Genomic DNA, 20,137 nt, shown 5'->3' on the forward strand with positions numbered 1-20,137 from the left:
TATAGTTGTGTGCGAACTCGTTGAGTCCGAGCTACCGATCAAATGTTCTACGCACCGATGCACCGTAAAGACCTGTCCTGTGAACACGCGACGTGAGAATTGTATCACGCGTACAAAATCGACGTCATAAGTTATTGACGTTAAATCATAGCGTGCAAGAGAATAGGAAGACTCTATTTAACGAGCCTTTTGACACAACGATTTGCAATTTTTTTCCTCGCAGTTACGCGTTCTTTGAACTGCTTCTGTAGCCGAGTAACTCTTGGATCCGATCCAGAATTCTACGACACTCTTCCCTCCCTGTTTGCCTAAAATTTTCAATTTTTTTTCATTAAAAAATTTTTTTTTTATTAATTCAAGCGAAATGGTATAACGTGGATTTTTTTTAGTAAATATCGTACGAGTAAAATATTCATTTTTCCCATTCGTCGATCACTTCAGAAAATAGCTCATTCAATCTTGAAAAAAATGGAAGAAACTGCGATCGTAATGATGTCATTGACAGCGTACACGCACGAAAATCGAGTCAGGGTCGTTGATTTTGCGAGTGTAACAAGTAACTTGCAATTTTTGAGACGCGAGTACCTTAACGAACGCACATGTCCATTGTATGTTTATCCAAGTGAACGCGAAGTTGAACAATTTTTCGTGTAGGGGGCGTTCACAGGATCGAGTTCCGGCTCGCTCTCACCAACAACCATTCGAATAACTTACTCGACTCTTCTAAAATGCATAAATAGTGCATATACGCTCCGCGACTTGTCCGAGATTACAGCCCATAAATGCAATCTCAACGTACACGTTCGTTCAACGATAAGAGTGTACTCTCCGTGGGTGCACTCGAAAGTAAACTCTTCGGAGATCCTGCTTTAAGCTTTGTTCAATAGCGAATGCACCGAACCAGCTTCACTTTTTTCCAAAAATCCTCGAGTGCTTTAGATATTCTCTTCGCGCTCATATATTTTCAATTTTACCGATAATGTACGAATATTCGAGTTCCTAGCGATCGGAAATGCAGATCAGAATTTTTGGATTAAGGTATTGCTTTCACGAACCCGAACATTCTGCAAATAACTGATTTCAAATTACAATAAAGTACAAGTGCACGAGAATAGATTGGCGAATTTTCGGGTCAGGTTATCGGACATTTAATAAAGAATTGAAACTTCAAAAATCGTTAAATTTATACCGGAGCCTGTGGAGATTCCATCATCGCCACATTTCTATTCAATTATTTGTATACACCTAACGATTCTAAATTCCAAACTGTCTCACAGATAGAAAAAAATTAAGGAATCCATAGCGACGATAAAAATAAAAGGTTACCGAATGCAGTTAAAAGAGATATTAATGGCAGAAGCAGAAGCTTTTCCCATATAACCGCGACGTCTCAGAGGTTAGCAATCAGTCCAAATTTTGAGTGCCCTAATTTGAGCCTCCGAAAAATACGGTCATGCGAAAGAAATACTTTAAGGTTATTCTCAAAATTTTCTAACCACTTGGATCCTGATTGTTTGATTTCTTGAAAAAAACTTCAAGAACGTACTTTCGTCGGGATAGAACAAGTGGAAAGAGAATTTGTATTCCATCAGATATTTTGTTGTCTAATAAACTAACTTGAACTCGGAGGCAAAAATAAGCCGAGTGTCTAAGAATAGTTATAATTTGTAGGACGAACGAAAGTGCAGATTGCCCCGTTGCAAAATGTGTGTTTTGAGTAGAAAATTCTGTGGAATTTTTGGCGAAAATGAGTTGGACAAGTATTCGGGTATCGTTTGCCAATCTGAATTTGCAGGCCTCGACGAAGCGTTCGTTTCTCACGAGTTTGACTCTGGAGCTCGTGTGTGTCACGATTACCTGTATCTCCATCTCTCTCGATGAGTAGCACGGCCCGTCGTAATGCTGGCATTCACGTGTGTCGTACATTTTTGTCGACTACCCACGATCCTGCTATGCACAATGAGAGCATTTGCCATTGAGCTCTCTTCGTTTTTGTGCGCTGGATTTGCCTCATTTTTATTTTTATCCCGCTCGCTGGAGGTCAGTTGCAATTTATTGTTCAGGAATCACTTTTTCGTATTTCTCATGTTTATTCGAGCACCAAAAGATGCGAAAAATGTATTGCTGTTACATCATTTTTCGGTTCCGCATCATCACTCGGTGAAAAAGGGGATTCTGGTGGAGGGAGAAACACTTGATTATACTCAATCCTATTCGCTGCTAATTAATGTTTTCATTCCAATAAACAAACTCGAGTGAGTCATTTTTCGGGACGACACAAAGCTCGGTTCACAATCATCTTTCCCCTTTCAACTGACTATAATTGTATTTTTTCGCCTCCTCTCCCAATACGCATAATCCCAGGTTATCCCTCGGCAGGGAAGCCTGCGAGCTCTATCATTACCCAAACACATAATTGTCGCTGCAAAACAGATGGTTGTAATTCCCAAAATTTTCACTCCCACCTATCGAGAGTAACGTCCTTTTGTTTGGTAGCAGCTGATATTTCTATGTAGAACACGCACCTTTCCCCGGTCGTATAAATTAGGGGAGCGCTACGCACCAGTGCCCGTGGAAGTGTGTTTGCACGGGAATATCCATTGTAAGCAGGTAGAAGAAGAAAAGTTCGTTCGTCGTCTGCGGTATGGAGGCGATGGGGTGTCACGATTGTCTTCAATTCTCGTACGTTTCGCGTCCACTAATTCTTTCGTGCTTGAAACTGTTTCAGTTATTCTGAATAGAAAATGAAGTTGTCGGTGTCATGTACGAGTGCAAATGAATAGAAAAAAAGGAAAAAACACGGTGAGACTGAATTCGAGCACTTCTGTCAGTTTGACCGAAGTTTGTGTAACTTCGGTTCATAATTCTCGTACTCTGACTCGAGTTATATTTTTCAAACGCTCTTCGCCTCACGTTTCGAAGCAGAAAATAGTGTTTGGAATCCAAATAATGTTTGCTGTTCAAGTGGAACTCGGGACGTGATAATCGTTCAAGTAACTTAATTAATAGAAATCAACGAACGTCGCTGCAGACGAAAGCACCTGAAAGGAGACTCGAAAGCTTGTGGACGGCGAATTACAGAAGATGAGTGACGAGTGAAGCTCGTTCGTCAGAATCCTCGCTCCTTTATCAACGATTCGGTTTCTCGTCGTTTTCTCGAAGCTCAAAACTACAAGCCAATTGATAAATTGGCTTCGTAGAAAAGGGCAGCTCTTCGAATATTTCGACGAAGGGATTCATAAGCAAAGGAAAACGACGAGAAAGCTTCCTCTGGGAGTTGAAAACCATTGTTTCTAAGCAGAACCAATGAAATCCAAAAATACTGCGTCAATTCCCCTTTTCGATTCTCTAATCGAAATCGTAAGTCGCGTTAGTTGTGGAAGGGGATATGTCGTATTACGTAATCGTCGTTCCCGCGGTCTCTCGCAGTCGCGATATAGAAAGTGCTGCCGGTAGAATTTGTGGGTCAATACCTCCAGACCCGTCTGACATCAACGTACGCATATATACGTATATAAATTTAGATATATGTGTACGACTTGACGCTCTGTGTGAGCACACGTTAGCTCATAGTGCGGCACACTCTCATTCGACCCTCGTCTGTCGAGCAGTCAGCATTACTATCGTATTAGTCGTAACACTCGTAACACTAAACTCGTAGAGGATTCTTTGGAGTGAAAAAGGCAAATGAAGGCGACAATAAATATGCGTTTGCAGGCACGACGATCCGTTTTTTTCCTCGCTTTTTTCACCGACCATAGAACTTCGTGGTTCTTTTTTCGTCTCGTCGCAATGTATATTCATGCGGAGAATAAAGTGGCGAGATAACCCGAAGCGCAAGCAAATTGTGACTTCGATTAGATAAGATCTTCGGAAATTCTCGGAGGCGATACTTGCACAGTTTCTCATTCTGGATCACGGACGTGCGGCTGACACATGGTTGTGATGTAAAAACACGTTTTCTGATGCGAGAATGTTCATTTTCCTTTTATTATCCGTTCTCTGTGCGCTTTGCGAGCCGACGAAAAAAATCGTTTCGGGAAGACGCTCTCTCGTTTGAATTCGACCCTACCGAGTGGGAACCGTTGCAGGATTGCATCGAACTGTTCTTCGAAGCATCGAAATTAATTTCCGTCACTCGTCATTGCTCTCGTTATTTTCCTCACAAATGTTGTTGACGCCATTCGATCATTTTATTCTTGAGATCAATAAAAATATAAGGAAATCCGGGAATAAAAATTGCCGAGTAGCTCGGCCGATTTTATCGCGATCAGAAGTTACGTAAAATGTGCGAAATAAATAAAAGTTTATTTCTCAGTGCATAAATTAAATTTTTATTACGATTCTTCAGCCCCATAAAAACGAAGTTTATTCAGGTAACGCAAGCTACCATTGATCGATCATAATTTCACGACAATCTTTCACACGAGATAAATCGTTCGCTCGATCGGTGAAGGGGGAGGCGGAGATGGATTTATATATCCACAGGCTATTTTCTCATGACAAACAATGCGTTCATCGCCTCAAATTGATGCTACTTCACTCGGTCGCGGACGCTTGTAAGCTGCATCAAAAGAATTACAAGTATCAATGCCTCTGGCACGTTCTCATTTAGTAGTATGATTAAGCGACTCGTCTTTGTTTGTTTTTCGGTCCGCTCTCTTCGAAACAACACCTCGCGATGATTCGTGATGACCTTCCGAATCGTGGACGTCGTGCGATTGCGAAACGTCCGCGTCTCCAAAAGCTATCGGCTTTGATTCAAACGGTCGCCACAAATGTTTTGAATAATTTAGCTAATAACCTTCGTAATTATGAAAAATGTCGAAAAATTCCATAGTTCACAGGAATCTCTCATAGACGATGACTTTTGGCTTGTGTTGGAAGACTTTTTTCTTATCAATTTTCCTTCTCTGATCCAACCTCTTCGATTAATTGGCTCGATTCACTTAACTAAAATGAAATTTATTCGGTAAAGATGGAGCTCTGGACGATGATATTGACATTTAATTGTGAAAATGTGCCAACTCCCGAAGCAAACAAGAAGAAACGTCAAAGTGTCAATTCGCTGAACAAATTTCCGCAGAGTTTCTGTATCCATGGTTGAGTCATTTTTTTCCACGAAAATAAGTGTAGCTGGAAGCGTGTCCAGCGATCTGAAATTGCTGATAAAAACCCTCACGATGAAAAACTTCATTCGTAATCGACCGCGAAATAATGTCCAGGATATTGAAGCAAGGATATACGAATCCAGCGCAAATATTAAGCGAAAACCCGGAAACGCTTGACGAGAAAAAAGACTTTCTACGTTCCAGCTTTAGCCAACGAAAATAAGCTTCGGCGTTAACTTTAAAAGTTTATCCCGCTGATCCCCTTGGAGAGATAAGTTTGGAAAAATTAGGGGAGCGCTGTACGCTACAATGACTAACACAGAAGTCCTGGTTGCGGACCAAGGGCGGTTGCATTCGTGGTTATCTTCGCCGCCATGATGTAACGGCAAACACGCGACCCAATGCCGACCAGGACGAAAGACAGGATAAAGGGATTGATCGAGTAGTGGAAACTTTCTCGGTTATAGCGACTCGAGTCGGACAGACGAATGAAACAAGACGTAGAGACTGGGACAAGGATACACGGACTGGTCTAGACGTTTCAACTGCATAGAGTTGAATTTTTCATAAGTTTAATATCGACGCTTTCATTAAATGGAGAACTGATTGAACCGTGGACGAATTAAAGGCGTCACAGAAACAAGAAAGTGCGAAAAGTTACAGAAGTTTACAAACCAATTTTTTTCTATTTCTTTACCAAAATTTCGGATTGGTTTCCCTTCGACTTCCTTTTTTAAAATAATTTCGATGAATTAATCATTTTTTCATGATTCAGAGAGAAAATGCGTTGGAATTTTGCATAAATTTTTGGCTATTTTCTTAATCCACGTTCGTAGAAAAAAAAGTATTTAATGACGAGTTTTAAAAAAAATTGTTCAACATTTTTGAATTCATTTTGACTTAAAAATAAATGAAATCATGAGGCGCCGAAGTTGATGGAATTGTCGGACAGCCAATTTAGCATGACTTCATCATGGCACGTTTCGACCATTTGAGATCAAAGTTTATCTCAATTTTGAGTGTAAAGGGTTAGGGCCAAATGAATGAGTCCTTGTTCCTGAGGCGAGATCAAGAAAGCAACATTGCTGAGCGTTCATCGAGTAGTGGGGGGCAGTTCTGACGAAGGTCAAGAAGGTCAGGAACTGCGGCGTGGTCAGAAACTGGGTTAACACATAGCTGAAATTAAGAAGCAGTCAAAATAAAAACTTCGCTACAGTTGATGGGAATTAGAAATGGAGTCGAAGGAAATAAGTAGGAAAAGAAGCGTCGCGAGTCTGATTTGTCGAGAAAATAATATATCTCATCCGGTTTTCTAAAGCCTTCGAAATTCACGGGAACAAAAAGAAATGATTAAATCTTTGAAAACTGCAGAATTGAACGAGTCTCAAATGATTTCTAAGCTTTCTCATGATCCGGGGACAAATAAAAAGCCTTGCACTCGAATTACGGTGTGAAAGAGAATTTTTTCGGAAAATGAAAAGATTGAAAATGAGTGAAAATGCCGAAAGAGCCAACGCGATTGGTTTTCATGGTAACGAATAACTCGAAAAGTTCACTCCTCGGTCATACTTTATTCCATTTTGAGTTTGCCGAAAAAAAACCAGTCGAATTGTTGAGAAGTAAGCTTGTTGGAATTTCAACTGTAGAAGGACTGTTCGGGTGGGAAAAAGGTGGCGGTGGGGAACTGCGTCGTCGCGTTTGTGGCGGCGTCGGCGTCGTGTACCAGAGCTCGTGCCCCGAGCAGGGAAGGAGGAGGTGCCCACCACTGCTGGTATCGTCGGTATATGGGCTTAATATCCACAGACTGTACGTTCACAAACGAGGAGAATCGAGGCAGTATCGAACCGGCGCCTGAACAGGCTGCACGTACACCTCAACATTCCATAAATGGCATTTTATTCAATTTTTTACCCAATCAATTCCATTCGACTTAATTGTAATCGATGTTGGTAACAATAGCGTTTTCGCGGCTGACACGAATCGGGAGAAAAAATAGGACGTTGCCAGTTTCTCATTGGCCCAATTGAATTCCGTCTGGACGGGATCCTTGGGGAGGATTTGAGGTTGAGAAACCAACGAGGACTGTAGAAACAGAGGAATAAAAAAAGAGACTTTTGAAGTTTATATTTAGGTGAAAAGGATATTCGTTAAGGTGTTAAAGGTGTTGGATCGTGGTCGATGAAGTCACAGCTTATTTCGGAGCCGGCTTCTCGACCGAGAGTCTTTTTTTTTGTATTGTTATGCGTTTACGCGCTCGTGACCCAACTCTGATACGTCATCGGGCACCGCGTATCGCAACGTTTGACGAAGAAGGGTGACGGCAGTCCATACAAATCTACGATTAGGAAGCGCCTTGATATATTCGAAATCGTTGAATTCCGTCGAGGAAAACTCGAGTGATAGATTTTTCAATCGATTCAATAGTGTTTACGGTTATTTTTATTGGGAGTGAGTGTCAAGTGCGTGTGCGGTTAGTTTCGTAGGTGAGGAAGGCTCGAAAAATTTTGGGAAGCGCTTTATATCGAGGTTGACTGCGAAGGCTGTGATTCGTGCGAGTGACAGAGAAAGGGCGAGACTGTGAGAGAGAGAGAAGAGGGAAAGCCGGTAAATCAGCTGGTCCCGCTGCTGCGCCACTGACGAGCTCAGCCGCACCGGTATCGAACCGGCTTCGAAGTATCGGCGCAATCGAATCTCCGAGGGATTTGAGCAGAAAATTCAGTTTCGGTGGGGAAAAAAAATATTGAAAAAGTGAGATTTATTGCTGTGGTTAATAATCGACTGGGTCGTGCTGGCTGCGAAGGTTTACGCACAGTTTTTTGTCGAGTATACGACCTCGTCAAAGCTGCCGTGCTCTTTGAGGAAAAGTCGGTGAAAATAGCAGGCGATAATCGGCATGAGCGTCGTGGAAAATTTGATAAAAAAGTCGTGGAGTGTGAAAAAATTGATTTTTGAAGTGAAACAAGGGCGAGGAGGATGTCGCAATCGGGTGAAAGCCCGGGAGGGCGGGGCGACAAAGCGTCGTCAAGCCCGGCCTCGCCGTCAGGGGGTGGTAGCCCGAGAACACCACGTGGTGGCCGATTAAAGGACCGCGTGAGCTTTTTCGAAAAGGTTTGGTCTTCCGGTGGGAAAAATAGTCGCGCAGGGAGCAGCGAGGACCTAGTCGATTCCGCTGGCCTCATCGAATCGGGGAGACGCACTTCGAGTCATCCGTCGTCACCGATGCAACGAAGATCTTCCTCCAGAGCGAGTGATTCCTCCTTCGAAGAAAGCTTCGAACGTCTCGTCGAAGAAGGCGAGCTTAATGGTGCTAAAGTTGTGAAATTCGAAAAAATGACTTTTCGGAAAAGCCTCAGGGAAGTTACGACCAGTACGAGCAGCAGCTTCACGCTTCGACATGGAAATAATTTCACTGCTGAATCGAGCACAACGCCCAGCGAGGAACACGCCTTGGAAGATTCCGCTTACCAAAGTCATGGCGTTCATGGCAGCTCCCATGGCAGCTCCGTCGGATCCTTCCCCAGATTCCCATCCGAGGAAAGCATCTCTCAACAAGGCGCGCACAGGGGCAGCGAAAGTCAAGAAGAAAAACCACCCAGCGAATGGTACGCCGAATACCGGAATCAGAGCTTCCATAACGTCGCGGCGAGAATCGAGTACGTGCGAAGTCGTAGCGAATACGACGCACACATCGCCGAGATAAAAGGTACTCGTCGTAGTTTCTCCTTTTTTTGAGCAACTCGTCTCCTGAGATGGTCAGGAAAAAATGTAGACTTTCGAAAATAAGTGGTCGAATCAGTAGATTCGTAGGAACGTCATTTTGCTTATTTGGATTCAAGGATTCGACAAAGTTGAATAGGCCATTATCGGAGTATTCGTAAATATTGCCTGAAACCCACCCACAAATCCGTAATCCCCACTTTCATACTTTACTCTCTGAAGGGTTTGGAAAAACTGTCATTTTTTATGAACCCTTCAAAGCCCACTTACAAGCTTAAATTATATAATTGCGAGCACGCAGTCCTCAGAATTACGATCGATACAAAAACCAACGACATCTCGAACGACATATGTTCCGATGTAAGCACATTATTTCATGGAAAATCAAACTCATTTTTCGCCACGACCATTCGATACGGATCTTCGTAGCGAAATACGTGGATCGAGGCTTTATTGAGTCTTATCAAGATAGAAAAGTAGCTTGTGCGGAGTAGTGAATATACGTGCAAACGTATAACGAAAACATTTATAAGCCCCTGCGCGATAGCTGGATTGGAATGAGCAAAGGTAAACATCGAAGCAAGTTGAAAACATCTTGCGACGCAATATATTTCTCGTTTTGTTTTCTATCTAATTAAACAAGATACTATTTGAAGTGATACCAGCTTCTTGGATGCCGACAGCTATGGACGCGCGGTCGAAGCTCCAGAGAAATGGCTCAAGAGTCGAGCAGCCTTGGGCGAGGCCAGTACTGGGTTGGGGGACCACTCACAACCAGTCACGCGCATTAATCGCTGAGCCGGAGTCAATTTTTCAAATTTTCGTCACGCTGATTAATCGAAAGGGAAACGAAAAATTGTTTTTTTTTAGATAAATTCAATCGATCGACTGACGTCATCTATTTTTTAATCGATTATTATCCTCAGTCGAAACGGAAACAAAATATTGAAATTGAACGATTACTGCGCCTTACAAATATATCGATATCGAAGGTTTGCAGCCTCAGCGTAACATCTTCCGCGCACGTTTCATTGACGGTGCTAGATAGCAGGAGAAGCGATTCATCGCGCTGCGTCAGGTCTGGGTCGTGCAAGCATTTATCAATTCTCAAGGATAGATGGGAACGTTCGCCCTCGCGACGCACTCTTTGGTACTCGTGGCTAACCTACATCCCATCGACACAAAGTTTAACTCTACGAAACGATACTACCGAGGAGTATCTTGTTCTACGATGTAGGATAATCCTTGGACCGGGAAAAATGTAAAAAATAGTCGAATTTTTTCATCGGGGAGTCTCGTTTGAAGGAAGGAGCAATCGAGGAAAAGTCGATTTAAGGTGGTTCCTTCACGAGACAGTTAAATTAGGAAATTATTTAAATTTGGCATACGTATTGTTTAACATATGAACAACACCTTTATAAAATTTTAACAAGTTTCACCATCCCGAACCCAAGATATATGTAATTGAAGTTGACTCAATTAACACGTAACATATGGCAAGATTCGGCTTGCTTGTGCCTACAAATGCGAGAGCTTGGAAAAGTGTCTGGGATTAATTTTCAGAATTGCAAACAAAATTGTCAAACATGTTTTGACGGGATTGCCGTGTTTACAGAATCGAATTCGAATACTTTTCATTTTATTTTTCTTCGCTTTTATTTTATTTAACTTTTAGTATCACTTTCACCATCGCGAACATGGCAGTTTGGCTTACCGAGCTGGATTAATGCAATTCAGCATAAGTGTACGCATACAGGCTGTTTCATAATGACTGGCACACGAAAACAATGCTGCAGCGTCGAGAATAAACGCGGTCTTACACGGACGAACTTACAAGATCGAGAATCACCGAGAGATTATCCGATAGAAATACTGTCGGAATAAATCTTCCAATCGCAAACGCTTTGAGATTGCGCACTATCCATTTCTGGACCAAAATGGCCTTCGCAAGGCCACCGTGTAGAAGTATCGTTGTGAAACGACGCCAGTGAAATTGTTTGAGAAACAATGAAACTGGTGGCAATGAAGAGCGAATAAAATGCTTGAGAAAATGAGCATTGAACTCTGAATCCAGTGAAATAATGCCAGTGAAATAATTTTGGAATGAAGGAAATTGATGGTTTGAAGAACGATTGAAATGCGGCGGTAAAAATGATCGAATTGTGAACAGGCCGGTAGAGGCATTGTTTTTAAATTGTATTAATACATGTGTCCGGACTCATTCCCGAGTCGGAGATGATTCGTAGGTGGGTGACGCAAGCCGGGCGTAATTATTCAGAGTGAAAAAGTAAGAGAGCTGGGGAATGAACGCGATGTTGTGGCGCCTGTTAAAAAAGAGATGACCGTCCTCGTGGTGCGGCGGTTTAATACGCGACGCGGTCCGCCGCTCGTTTCAACGCGAACGTTACCCGAAGTCACGTACGTATTACACGTGTGTATATCTTGGCAGAAACAAACGAGCGAGCTACTAATGATTTGAGCTATGTGTGTCGCTGCATGTGGCGGGACGAGCAACCGGTTCAGGGACACGGTATTCCCGAACGCAATCGTTCTGTGTCTCGAGCTTTCTTCATTTCTTGATCATTTTTTTCTCGAGCCACTGCGAGCTCAATTTTTCTCTCCTGAAAGTCAATCAATCAGGAAATTGCGAGAGCCTTCACTGTGCTATTTGCACAATTTGTAAAATCGATGAATCTCAACTTTTTTTGGAGTTTGCATAACTCGATGACCCTCGCTTGAATTTACGTGTTATTGCTACCTCGTTCATGTGAACTCGGAGACTTTTATCCTCCCAGTGGACCGCGGAAATTTTTTCGTCCCCCTTCTCGACGTTTTTTCACAAATGCACTATGCAAACAAGCGTCGTTGGTGTAAAAAAAACTCCTTCGAATCCTGGTGGAAGATTCTTCGAAAATTCCCAAATTTCGGTAAATTTCGAAAGCCATTTTGTACGAATGCACAAATTATTCGTGTAATCATAAAAACATGTTTCGAGAGGACTCGAGACTGTGCTCTCGATCGAAACTCACTGAACAGCCACTGAAAGTTGCATCCACGTTCATAACCAGACATGTTTACAGCACTTGCTTGTTTGGAGGGATGTGGATAATTTCTGATAGTTGTACCAAAGTAGAGGCCCTCGGGGCTCTTTGCATGCTGATCGAGTTGAAAACGTTCACGTATTATCACAAGTAGGATTCGCGCGAGAGACGTTCCACACGTGCTAGTAAATCCCCTCACATTCTCCCACCCGTTGATCCCTCGCTACGCCACGAAACATGCAACCCTTGCCTCATCGTCTATGAAAACGCCAATTACCTTTCCACGAGTAATTACGAAACAATTTAACGTACAAATAAGCCACCGAATCGGACTAATGGAGACTGATGGAATTAGGCTATCGAATTCTCGCTCCCGTTCCCATGACATTTCCTGTCGACTGCGTTACGTAACGTCTTGCCCTTCGCATTATTTGTCCGGAACCACTGCGACTGCGGACGAGCTCTTTTTCAAGGGAAACGATGCTCTTTCGTAATCCTATCAGCTCGAAACGAACGAAACTTTGCCACTAAAAATGACATTGAAAAGAAACATTTTGATCTTTTAGAAAATAAACGTTCGAATTGCGTGACTGAGTTCACGACCCGCCGTCTTCTCGCTCAGATTTCTTCCTCGGTATTTTTCACGGCACCGCCAAGTGTCAGTTTTAATAAACGACGATAAAGAAATTAGCGTCGTTTACCTGAACAATTCGAAATTCGATATTTCTAGGGTTTCGACGTTCTTTCAATCTCGTACGATCCAAGTGTGGCGAGACCATCGTAAAAATTCTTTTTCCGTGTCGTCAGACGTTTCATCCACCTGAACAAACATAAATATCCTCCATTTTTATGATTCCAATTATAGATCCGGAGAACAAATTTCGGTACGAAACTTTTGAAGTGTCAAAAAAATTACGAAGAAAAATCGATGACTTTTTTGGTGCAATAAAAATATCGTAGCTCATTTGAATCGCAGCGATAAATTATTGAACGATGAAAATGACACTTCCGTGGTCTAAAAGTCAGACAGAGACGCACCCAAAGATGTTTTGACGCACAAGAAAATATTGGCAGAAAAACAAATTCGTGTTTGCGCCCATCGGTGAACGGTGCTCGTCGCAGCGCGGACGTTAATCCCGTCCATCTCGATGAATGGATAAATAATAATAGCACGTGTGTGTTATCGTCGAATAGTGCGTGATCGGAAGACTCGAACAATTATCGAATACCATATCGAGGTATATTTGTGTAGTAGCGTGCGCGATTCGAGAACGGATTAGGCGTGAATGAGAGGGGGGAGTCGGTGTCGCTGTCAGACTCGAGACTGGCGACCACGAGGACGGTAATTAATATGGGCTTTCGCAAGGACGCGTGGCGGGATATTAGATTCGTCACGGATATCATCTCGACAGTCGATGATTCTCGACTCCCATGAGAAAAGTTCGATTGAGAAGCTGACAAGAGATAAAAAACATGAAAATAAAAGTTTCATGTTTTTTCATTCAGCCTTCGTAAATTCGTCGGGGGTCGAAGCAACAAGATCGTTAAGAATTTGACCCGATTTGGGAGGAAATTGTGACACGAGCCTTTATCGCGCGTCGCGCGCGTCACACACGTGTGACTTTGAAATTACGACGAAACGAATAATAACAGTGGAAGATAAGAATAGCTCGCAATGGTCCAGCCTATTGGGAGATAGAGTTTTCCTTCGATTTAAAAAATCGACGAAGAAATCTCGTGTGGAATGAACTCGTGCCCGCTGATCTCATCCTCCAACGAATAGAACAACTTGTCCCACTTCGTGGCATTGAGTTTTATGCGACTTTCGCGCTCTCCTTCTCGCTCCATCTTTCTCTCTCTTTTCTGTCTGCGCAGTCGGTCCTTTTTCACTTCGAATTCAGTTTATTTCTTGTTACACTCCGGTCTCTCTTACTCTCCGTCTTTCTTTCAGCTTGAGTCTTTCTCGCCCCTCGTCCATTCGTCTCGCTCTTGGCCGATGCTCACTCCCGGTCGTCTTCCACTCCTGTCTTTTTTCTCTCCATTTTTTATGGTCTTCTTTCTTTTTTTCCATTTCGTTTTACGAGGGGGAGAAACCGGTGAATCTAAAAATACGAGATTATAGGCACGAGGACATTTTGTAAGCGCGGAGACGATGACGACACGTATTTATGTGATTCGCGATTCCCAGGATACTGAACCGGGGAGCTCCGATTCGAGTCGGATTAAAAAGTAACGAGCTTTCCAACCTTTTGAAATCTCGCCACTGATCATTGTTTTCAGTCTCAACAGTACAAATTTCGATCTCTCATATTACGCGATCAATACTTTGACAGATGGCACTTCCGCATGAACGAAATTTCATTCGATTCAAGTCTCCGGATGCTGGAGACGCGCGGGCCAAACATTTGTCGACTTCTTCAAATTCTTTCATTTCATTTCGGTACTCGAAACTGTCATCGAATTGATGAACGAACAAAACGGAGGCGTGAAGATAATTCATTCGCTCCATCTCACGAGATTTTGTCAAGTTTTTCTCGCTATTCGCCCCTCGCACAAGTTGCGCGCAATCTCGCTAATTGACGCGAGACGAGACGTGACAATTGGGTCTAATTGTTCGTTGAATCGCGCTCTCAAACTTGCGGGAACTCAATGTTTATGTATCGTTTTTATTTCCGTTGCGATTATACCGGGGAAGCTTCTCTCGTCTTCTCGAATCGCCTCGTTCTTTTCGGGAACCAGCGTTTCCTGGATGTTGCGAATGAAAGATGCAGAAAAAACTGGCGTTGAAGAAAGTTTCGTTGCGAATCGATCGAGGAGAGTTCGCAAACTGCATAAACGATTTTATGACAGTTGGTTATTAACTACTTGCTTTGTTTAATGTGCCTTCGTAAGGTTGGAGGAAATCGACTTTGTCAGTACCCACGCCATTGCTCTGCGACCAACGTTCATAAACTTTTTTAAAGCTCTTTCAAAGTGTTTTTATGAAACTTTTAGTTTCAAAGGATAATCAGTCCCAGTCAAGGTACATTTTTTTCCTCAATTTTTCTTCTTTTTTCCAGCATTAAGGCGACAAAAGCTCGATTATTCGAAATATTCTCGTTGCAATTAAATTTCGATTACTGGATAAACCGTTGTCCAGCTCGAGCGAAAAAACTCTCTTCCTCTCTCTCTCTCCCCCACCCATAAATCCGGTTCCGCTGTAGGCGTGTGAGAGATGCCTGCAATAATTCCACCTACGAGACTGTCGTCTCCAAGGATCCAAGACCTTGAGACAGCTTTTCGTTGCACGTTACAGAATTTTGTACTCGTGGCAACAGCTCATTCACGACTTTTTATCGTAAATTTAAGTCCACGTATTCACTCGTTAAATTCACTTTTGAGACGAATATATTTGTATATTTAAATATGTTCGAGGTTTGCTAGAAGTATGAATAACGATGAATAAATTATCGTACGAATGTGCTGCTTGTTTATGCAGCTTCATAACTGTATTCGCTGTTTCAACCACGGGAATGAATATCGTTTTCAATCCCAAGTGGATACAGGAAGGATATTCGCCAATGAAATTTAATCATTTCGATTATTTTCGGAGGATTTGTACGCAGTGAGATCAGAAATTGTTTTCTTTCATGCACCCACATCATTTTGACAACTTTCTTTCGGCTTTGAAGGTATCGATCGAGCATAAGCGATAAGAATGGGCTTCCAGATTATGAACCCTGTAAAAGTATCGTACATTTATTGTTTCCTCGGTTGGAAAGACTTGACAAAGTGTCACGAAGGTACAGTCACGAGCTGCTTGAATTTTTTTATAATCACAAGCACACCCAGATTACTTCACTAGCTTCAGAGCCTCAGACTTTCGTAATTGTTTATTTTTTTCCTCGATTGTTCGTTTTCACTCTCAACTGTACGAGCATCCGATTCGAGGGGAGTTTATGTAGGAATGAAAAAAGATTAGGAAAAATATCGATGGTGCCGTGCCGGCACTACCGGCATCGTGCAGCTTCGAGTAAAAGGGAAGAAAAAAAATCGAAAATAAATCATCCTTTGAATGTACCCTGCTGTGTGACTCGAAGTCGAGCTCAACTCCAAAAGACTCCCTCGTCACTGGGGGTACGCAGCGCAAGACACGCACGCGATCCCTCTGTACAAGGACTTGCATCTTTAATCGATTTTTATACCATTTCCGCGAATATAAACTTCATTAGCATCGATTTTACTACGAGCTCATTCGTTGCCAGCGAACTCGATGACACACTTTGACGAATAAATGTCAAAAACATTAGCTAAATATGAAAAATAATGATAAATTATTGCGACGAACTTCTTAATACCAAAGAGGGGATTTCGAGTTGAATAACTTGGTTGAGAGTCGAAAAAACTTTTCGTTGCATTGAGTGAGCGAAAAAGTTGAACGAACTACGTTTTATCGGACCGGGAATTGCGCAATTTGAAATTCGGCCAAAGTCATAAGATGCATTTATGAAATGCATTTTCTATGCAAACGTAGTTTGTTGGGGGCAAGCAAATTTTCTTTCGCTTAAATGAAATTTTCATGAAAATGAATCAGACCCATTTTTTCGACGAGCTTCAAAGGACGCTCCGTCAAATTTAAACTTCTGAGAAGCTATCTTTCCGTGCCTTTTTCTTCACTTTACGACGATTGTTCGTTTTTTCGATCGTACTTTTACGGGACGGCAGCTGCGTGCATTTTGGGCTTGCACCGAAAGACGCGCTCGCGGATCGACGAGAGCGTGTAAAAATAAAATCCAGCTTTACGACAAAAAGAGTTTCGCTCTCGAAGTATCTCCAGGCTTTATGCGAATATTTGAGGGAAAATAGTTCGGAAAATAGAACGCGGACGAGTCGCGGATTCGACCTTTCGCCTCGCCATTTATTTCGGTATCGCTTCACCATCGAGCAATTTTCTATCGAAAATAATTATAAACTCTGCGACGAGTTTGATTTCCGGAACGCCTCAACGACGATGCGCCGATGACAACCGCAAATATTTCTACTCAAAACGACTCTTACGTTACTCCGAAATTGGTGCAAACTTCCCTGCCACATGCTCGCAAAATTTTTCGAGTCAACTCCACATATTTCTGCTCCGACAAGTTAAGGGTCAAAAATACCCGCACAACATCCTACATCGGTCGTAAGGGATCAAGAATTCCTCTCTGCAGACTCAAAGCTCGAGAGCGCGATTGCGTTGGAGCAACTCAAGATGCGAAAATAATTGCGAAATCTGTTACCGCTCCGTTCTACTTTTCGCGATCGCCCTCCACCCCGTTCCGTCGCGGCAAAAACTCTCTCTGACTATCCTCGCTATTTCGATCGCCAATTCGGTGAATCCTTAATGTCGATACTAGTCCATTGCCAACGAATCTTGCCCTTATCTCCCTGCGGTGGGAATCATGATTTTCGATGAAAATAGAAAAACGAGTAGCGACTGGGGGACGGAGCAAGCGTTCCGAATCACAGCGATCACGATTTTTTGCTAATCTCTTTCGAGCAATGCGTGAACGTTCGATTGTGAAGCAACGAAGCTCCTCTGCAATTTTTCGATCGATGGAACTGCTGTTCGTGTTCGCCAACGAAAAATCGCTATTTATTTCAGGCTCTGGAAAGGTCGGGCAATTTTTATGTCCTCTCTCTCTCTCTCTCTTTCTCGGTCTCTGTGTGCCAAGAAACATAATTTTTCATTTCACGAGACACGGGTCAAGATAACCGGTTGTAAGGAGGGACCTTTATCGCTGTCCAAGGTAATGCACTTCGCATACAGCACTCTTGATGGCCCTTATTGAACGGGCGGAGTGAAAATAAAATTATAAGAAAAAAGTAAGGAGTGTCTCCGAAGAAAGTCGCCTGGAGATTCAATGCGACAGATATGCGACTGTAAAAAGCCTTCGGTACGCCGTATCGCGTACTCGACCGAGGAACTTAGACTCGTATCAACGATAGCTTATCATTCAGCTGCGAGACGCTTTATTGGAAGTGTCAATCGATACTGCTGATCCTATTATTTATTACCGAAACGATATTGAATTGACGAATTTTTTCTGTTTTTTTTTTTTTTTTTATATTTTTCAGACGAACAGGAACGCGTGCAGAAAAAAACTTTCGTCAACTGGATAAACTCGTATCTTTCGAAGGTAAATTTTTTTAAATTAACGATATTGAATTTGATTTACGTCGGAGATAAATCTAATCTCAGTGGAACGTTTGCTAAATTAAGAGAGACGATAACGAGGCGGATACGAAGATTTTGGAGGGCAATTTTTCGTCGAATTTTTAATGAATAAACGAGGTTCGGAATTAATGATTTTCCATGTGAAATTACGACGATGGTTATCAGGATTTTGTAATAGAAAATGCCAAAGTATTGACCGAAAATTCAAGAGCGCGCTGCGACAATTTTTCCGCTGTGTTCATCGGTTTTTTATACAAGACAGAATCTTTTGGAGCATTTTGAATCGTGTAATATCGTGATGCTAATATTGTGCGCCACGTCACGACTCCGGATAATCCAACGTTCAGCGGACGAAAACTTTGGCAAACTGGTGCGCGCCCCCTCGTGCCTGGCTCGCGATTCCCTCACTTCCGGATCCTTCAAAACTCTTTTCTCGTATAATGCACGCATGCCCTCGATTCGGGAGTTTCAGTCCGCGAACTTATCGAAAACTCGTGAACTACTCAAGCTTCCGTTTTAAATTCGTTGTCAAAGGAGTGAAGAAAAACAATTATTTAACCGAGCGCACTTAACATTTGTCAGAGAGTTCCACCTCTTCGGGTCGACGACTTGATCGAAGACCTCAAGGACGGCACCCGACTTTTGGCTTTGCTCGAAGTTTTGTCCGGCGAGAAATTGGTAAGATTTTAATCCATTTCGATCTTTGAGAATTCGACTTAAAAGTCAATCACACGAATGACATTCCGCTGGGTATTGATCCTCGAATTATTCTCGCAGCCAGTGGAAAGGGGCCGGAATTTGAAGAGACCACATTTCCTCAGTAATGCCAATACGGCACTACAATTTTTACAGAGCAAAAAAGTGAGTGCAATCTCAAGCCGAAGAATTATTTTGCTGAAACTATTTTCTTCAAAACAAATCTCGAAATAAGGCTCTCGTCCCATCTATTTTTATAAAAATGGTTCAACTGCAATTCTGTATTTATCAATTACAGATCAAATTAGTGAACATAAACTCATCGGATCTGGTCGATGGACGACCTCCCGTAGTCCTCGGTCTCATTTGGACCATAATCCTGTACTTCCAGGTAAGATAAACTCGGTCAAAGTACAAATGAAAATCGTTAAACATTTATAAAAAATCTAACTTTCTCATAAAGCACTCTGTAATTGAACGGTGCAAAAAAAAGCAGTAGGTGCTTGAACGTAAAAAGCTCTTGACACGTAGGAATACGAAATCATCACTCACGAGTAGTGACATTATTACACCTCCTTGCAGCGAAGATGAATCAAATGGGACGTGAATTATTAATTCGGAGTACAAGCGCCACTCAAAAAACGCTCTAAAAATTATGCAAACTTGATCGCCATTTGAATAATCTTCTCTGTGTACTAATTAAACGTTCCAACATTTTTCGAGCAATTTTCATTTAGTAAAGTTCACGCGACACCACAGAGCGGTCACAGGCACTGGTCGAATAAAAAAGTTCGGGAAATTCGTTCAAAATAGTTGAAAATGTAAGAATTGGTCATTGAACCGTTTCGATGTTGAGTACTCAACGAATTTTTCTACTCGTAGTCCCCGATCATTTTTATTCGAAAATGGTGTCGATTGATGGTAGAGTATATAAATACGATTTCGCTAACCGTAAACGTATTCCAATTGTGAACAAGCTACGATCAAAGGATCGAAAGAGGGTGAGTATCGTTAATGGGTAGAGAAGAAACGAAAGCACCAATGCATGCTACAATTATACGTTTTGGCTTTTCGATCTAGCGTCAGATTTTAGCGAAGATTTTGGAGCGATGGATCGGCTGAAAATGACGATTAATCGGTGAAAATGTGAATCTTTTTAGATCGAAGAGAACACGAGAGCCCTCGAGTATCTCGGGCACAGTTGGGGCAGTCAGAGCAGTCTTGAAAGTCTTGGAACTCAGGGCTCAGCAGCCAGTGAGAGAAAACGCATTAGCAGCGAGAAATGGAAACAAGGAGCTCGCAAAACACTGTTGCAATGGGTCACAAACGCTCTGCCAAAGTGAGATTTTTTCTCATGGTCAATCCAGTGAACACCG

At 42.3% G+C, this 20,137-nt stretch overlaps 1 protein-coding gene across 9 annotated transcripts in view; it reads left to right on the forward strand.

The window, feature by feature from the left end:
• The window catches only part of Msp300 (Muscle-specific protein 300 kDa), a 111,198-nt gene that overhangs the window by 6,149 nt on the left and 84,912 nt on the right, over positions 1-20,137 (forward strand). For 7 of the 9 annotated variants that reach the window (XM_043422000.1, XM_043422002.1, XM_043422006.1 and 4 more), the window contains exons 1-6: positions 7,803-8,814; positions 17,966-18,027; positions 18,648-18,743; positions 18,843-18,926; positions 19,060-19,152; positions 19,922-20,100. In XM_043422000.1, the coding sequence (XP_043277935.1) occupies positions 8,085-8,814; positions 17,966-18,027; positions 18,648-18,743; positions 18,843-18,926; positions 19,060-19,152; positions 19,922-20,100 (1,244 nt within the window). In that variant the 5' untranslated portion in view covers positions 7,803-8,084. Of the gene's footprint in view, positions 1-7,802; positions 8,815-17,965; positions 18,028-18,647; positions 18,744-18,842; positions 18,927-19,059; positions 19,153-19,921; positions 20,101-20,137 lie in introns of those variants that run through there. The other 2 variants (XM_043422007.1, XM_043422004.1) reach the window with 2 other exon arrangements.

Source organism: Venturia canescens, chromosome 6, assembly GCF_019457755.1.
Source record: "Venturia canescens isolate UGA chromosome 6, ASM1945775v1, whole genome shotgun sequence".
Lineage (NCBI taxonomy): Eukaryota > Metazoa > Arthropoda > Insecta > Hymenoptera > Ichneumonidae > Venturia > Venturia canescens.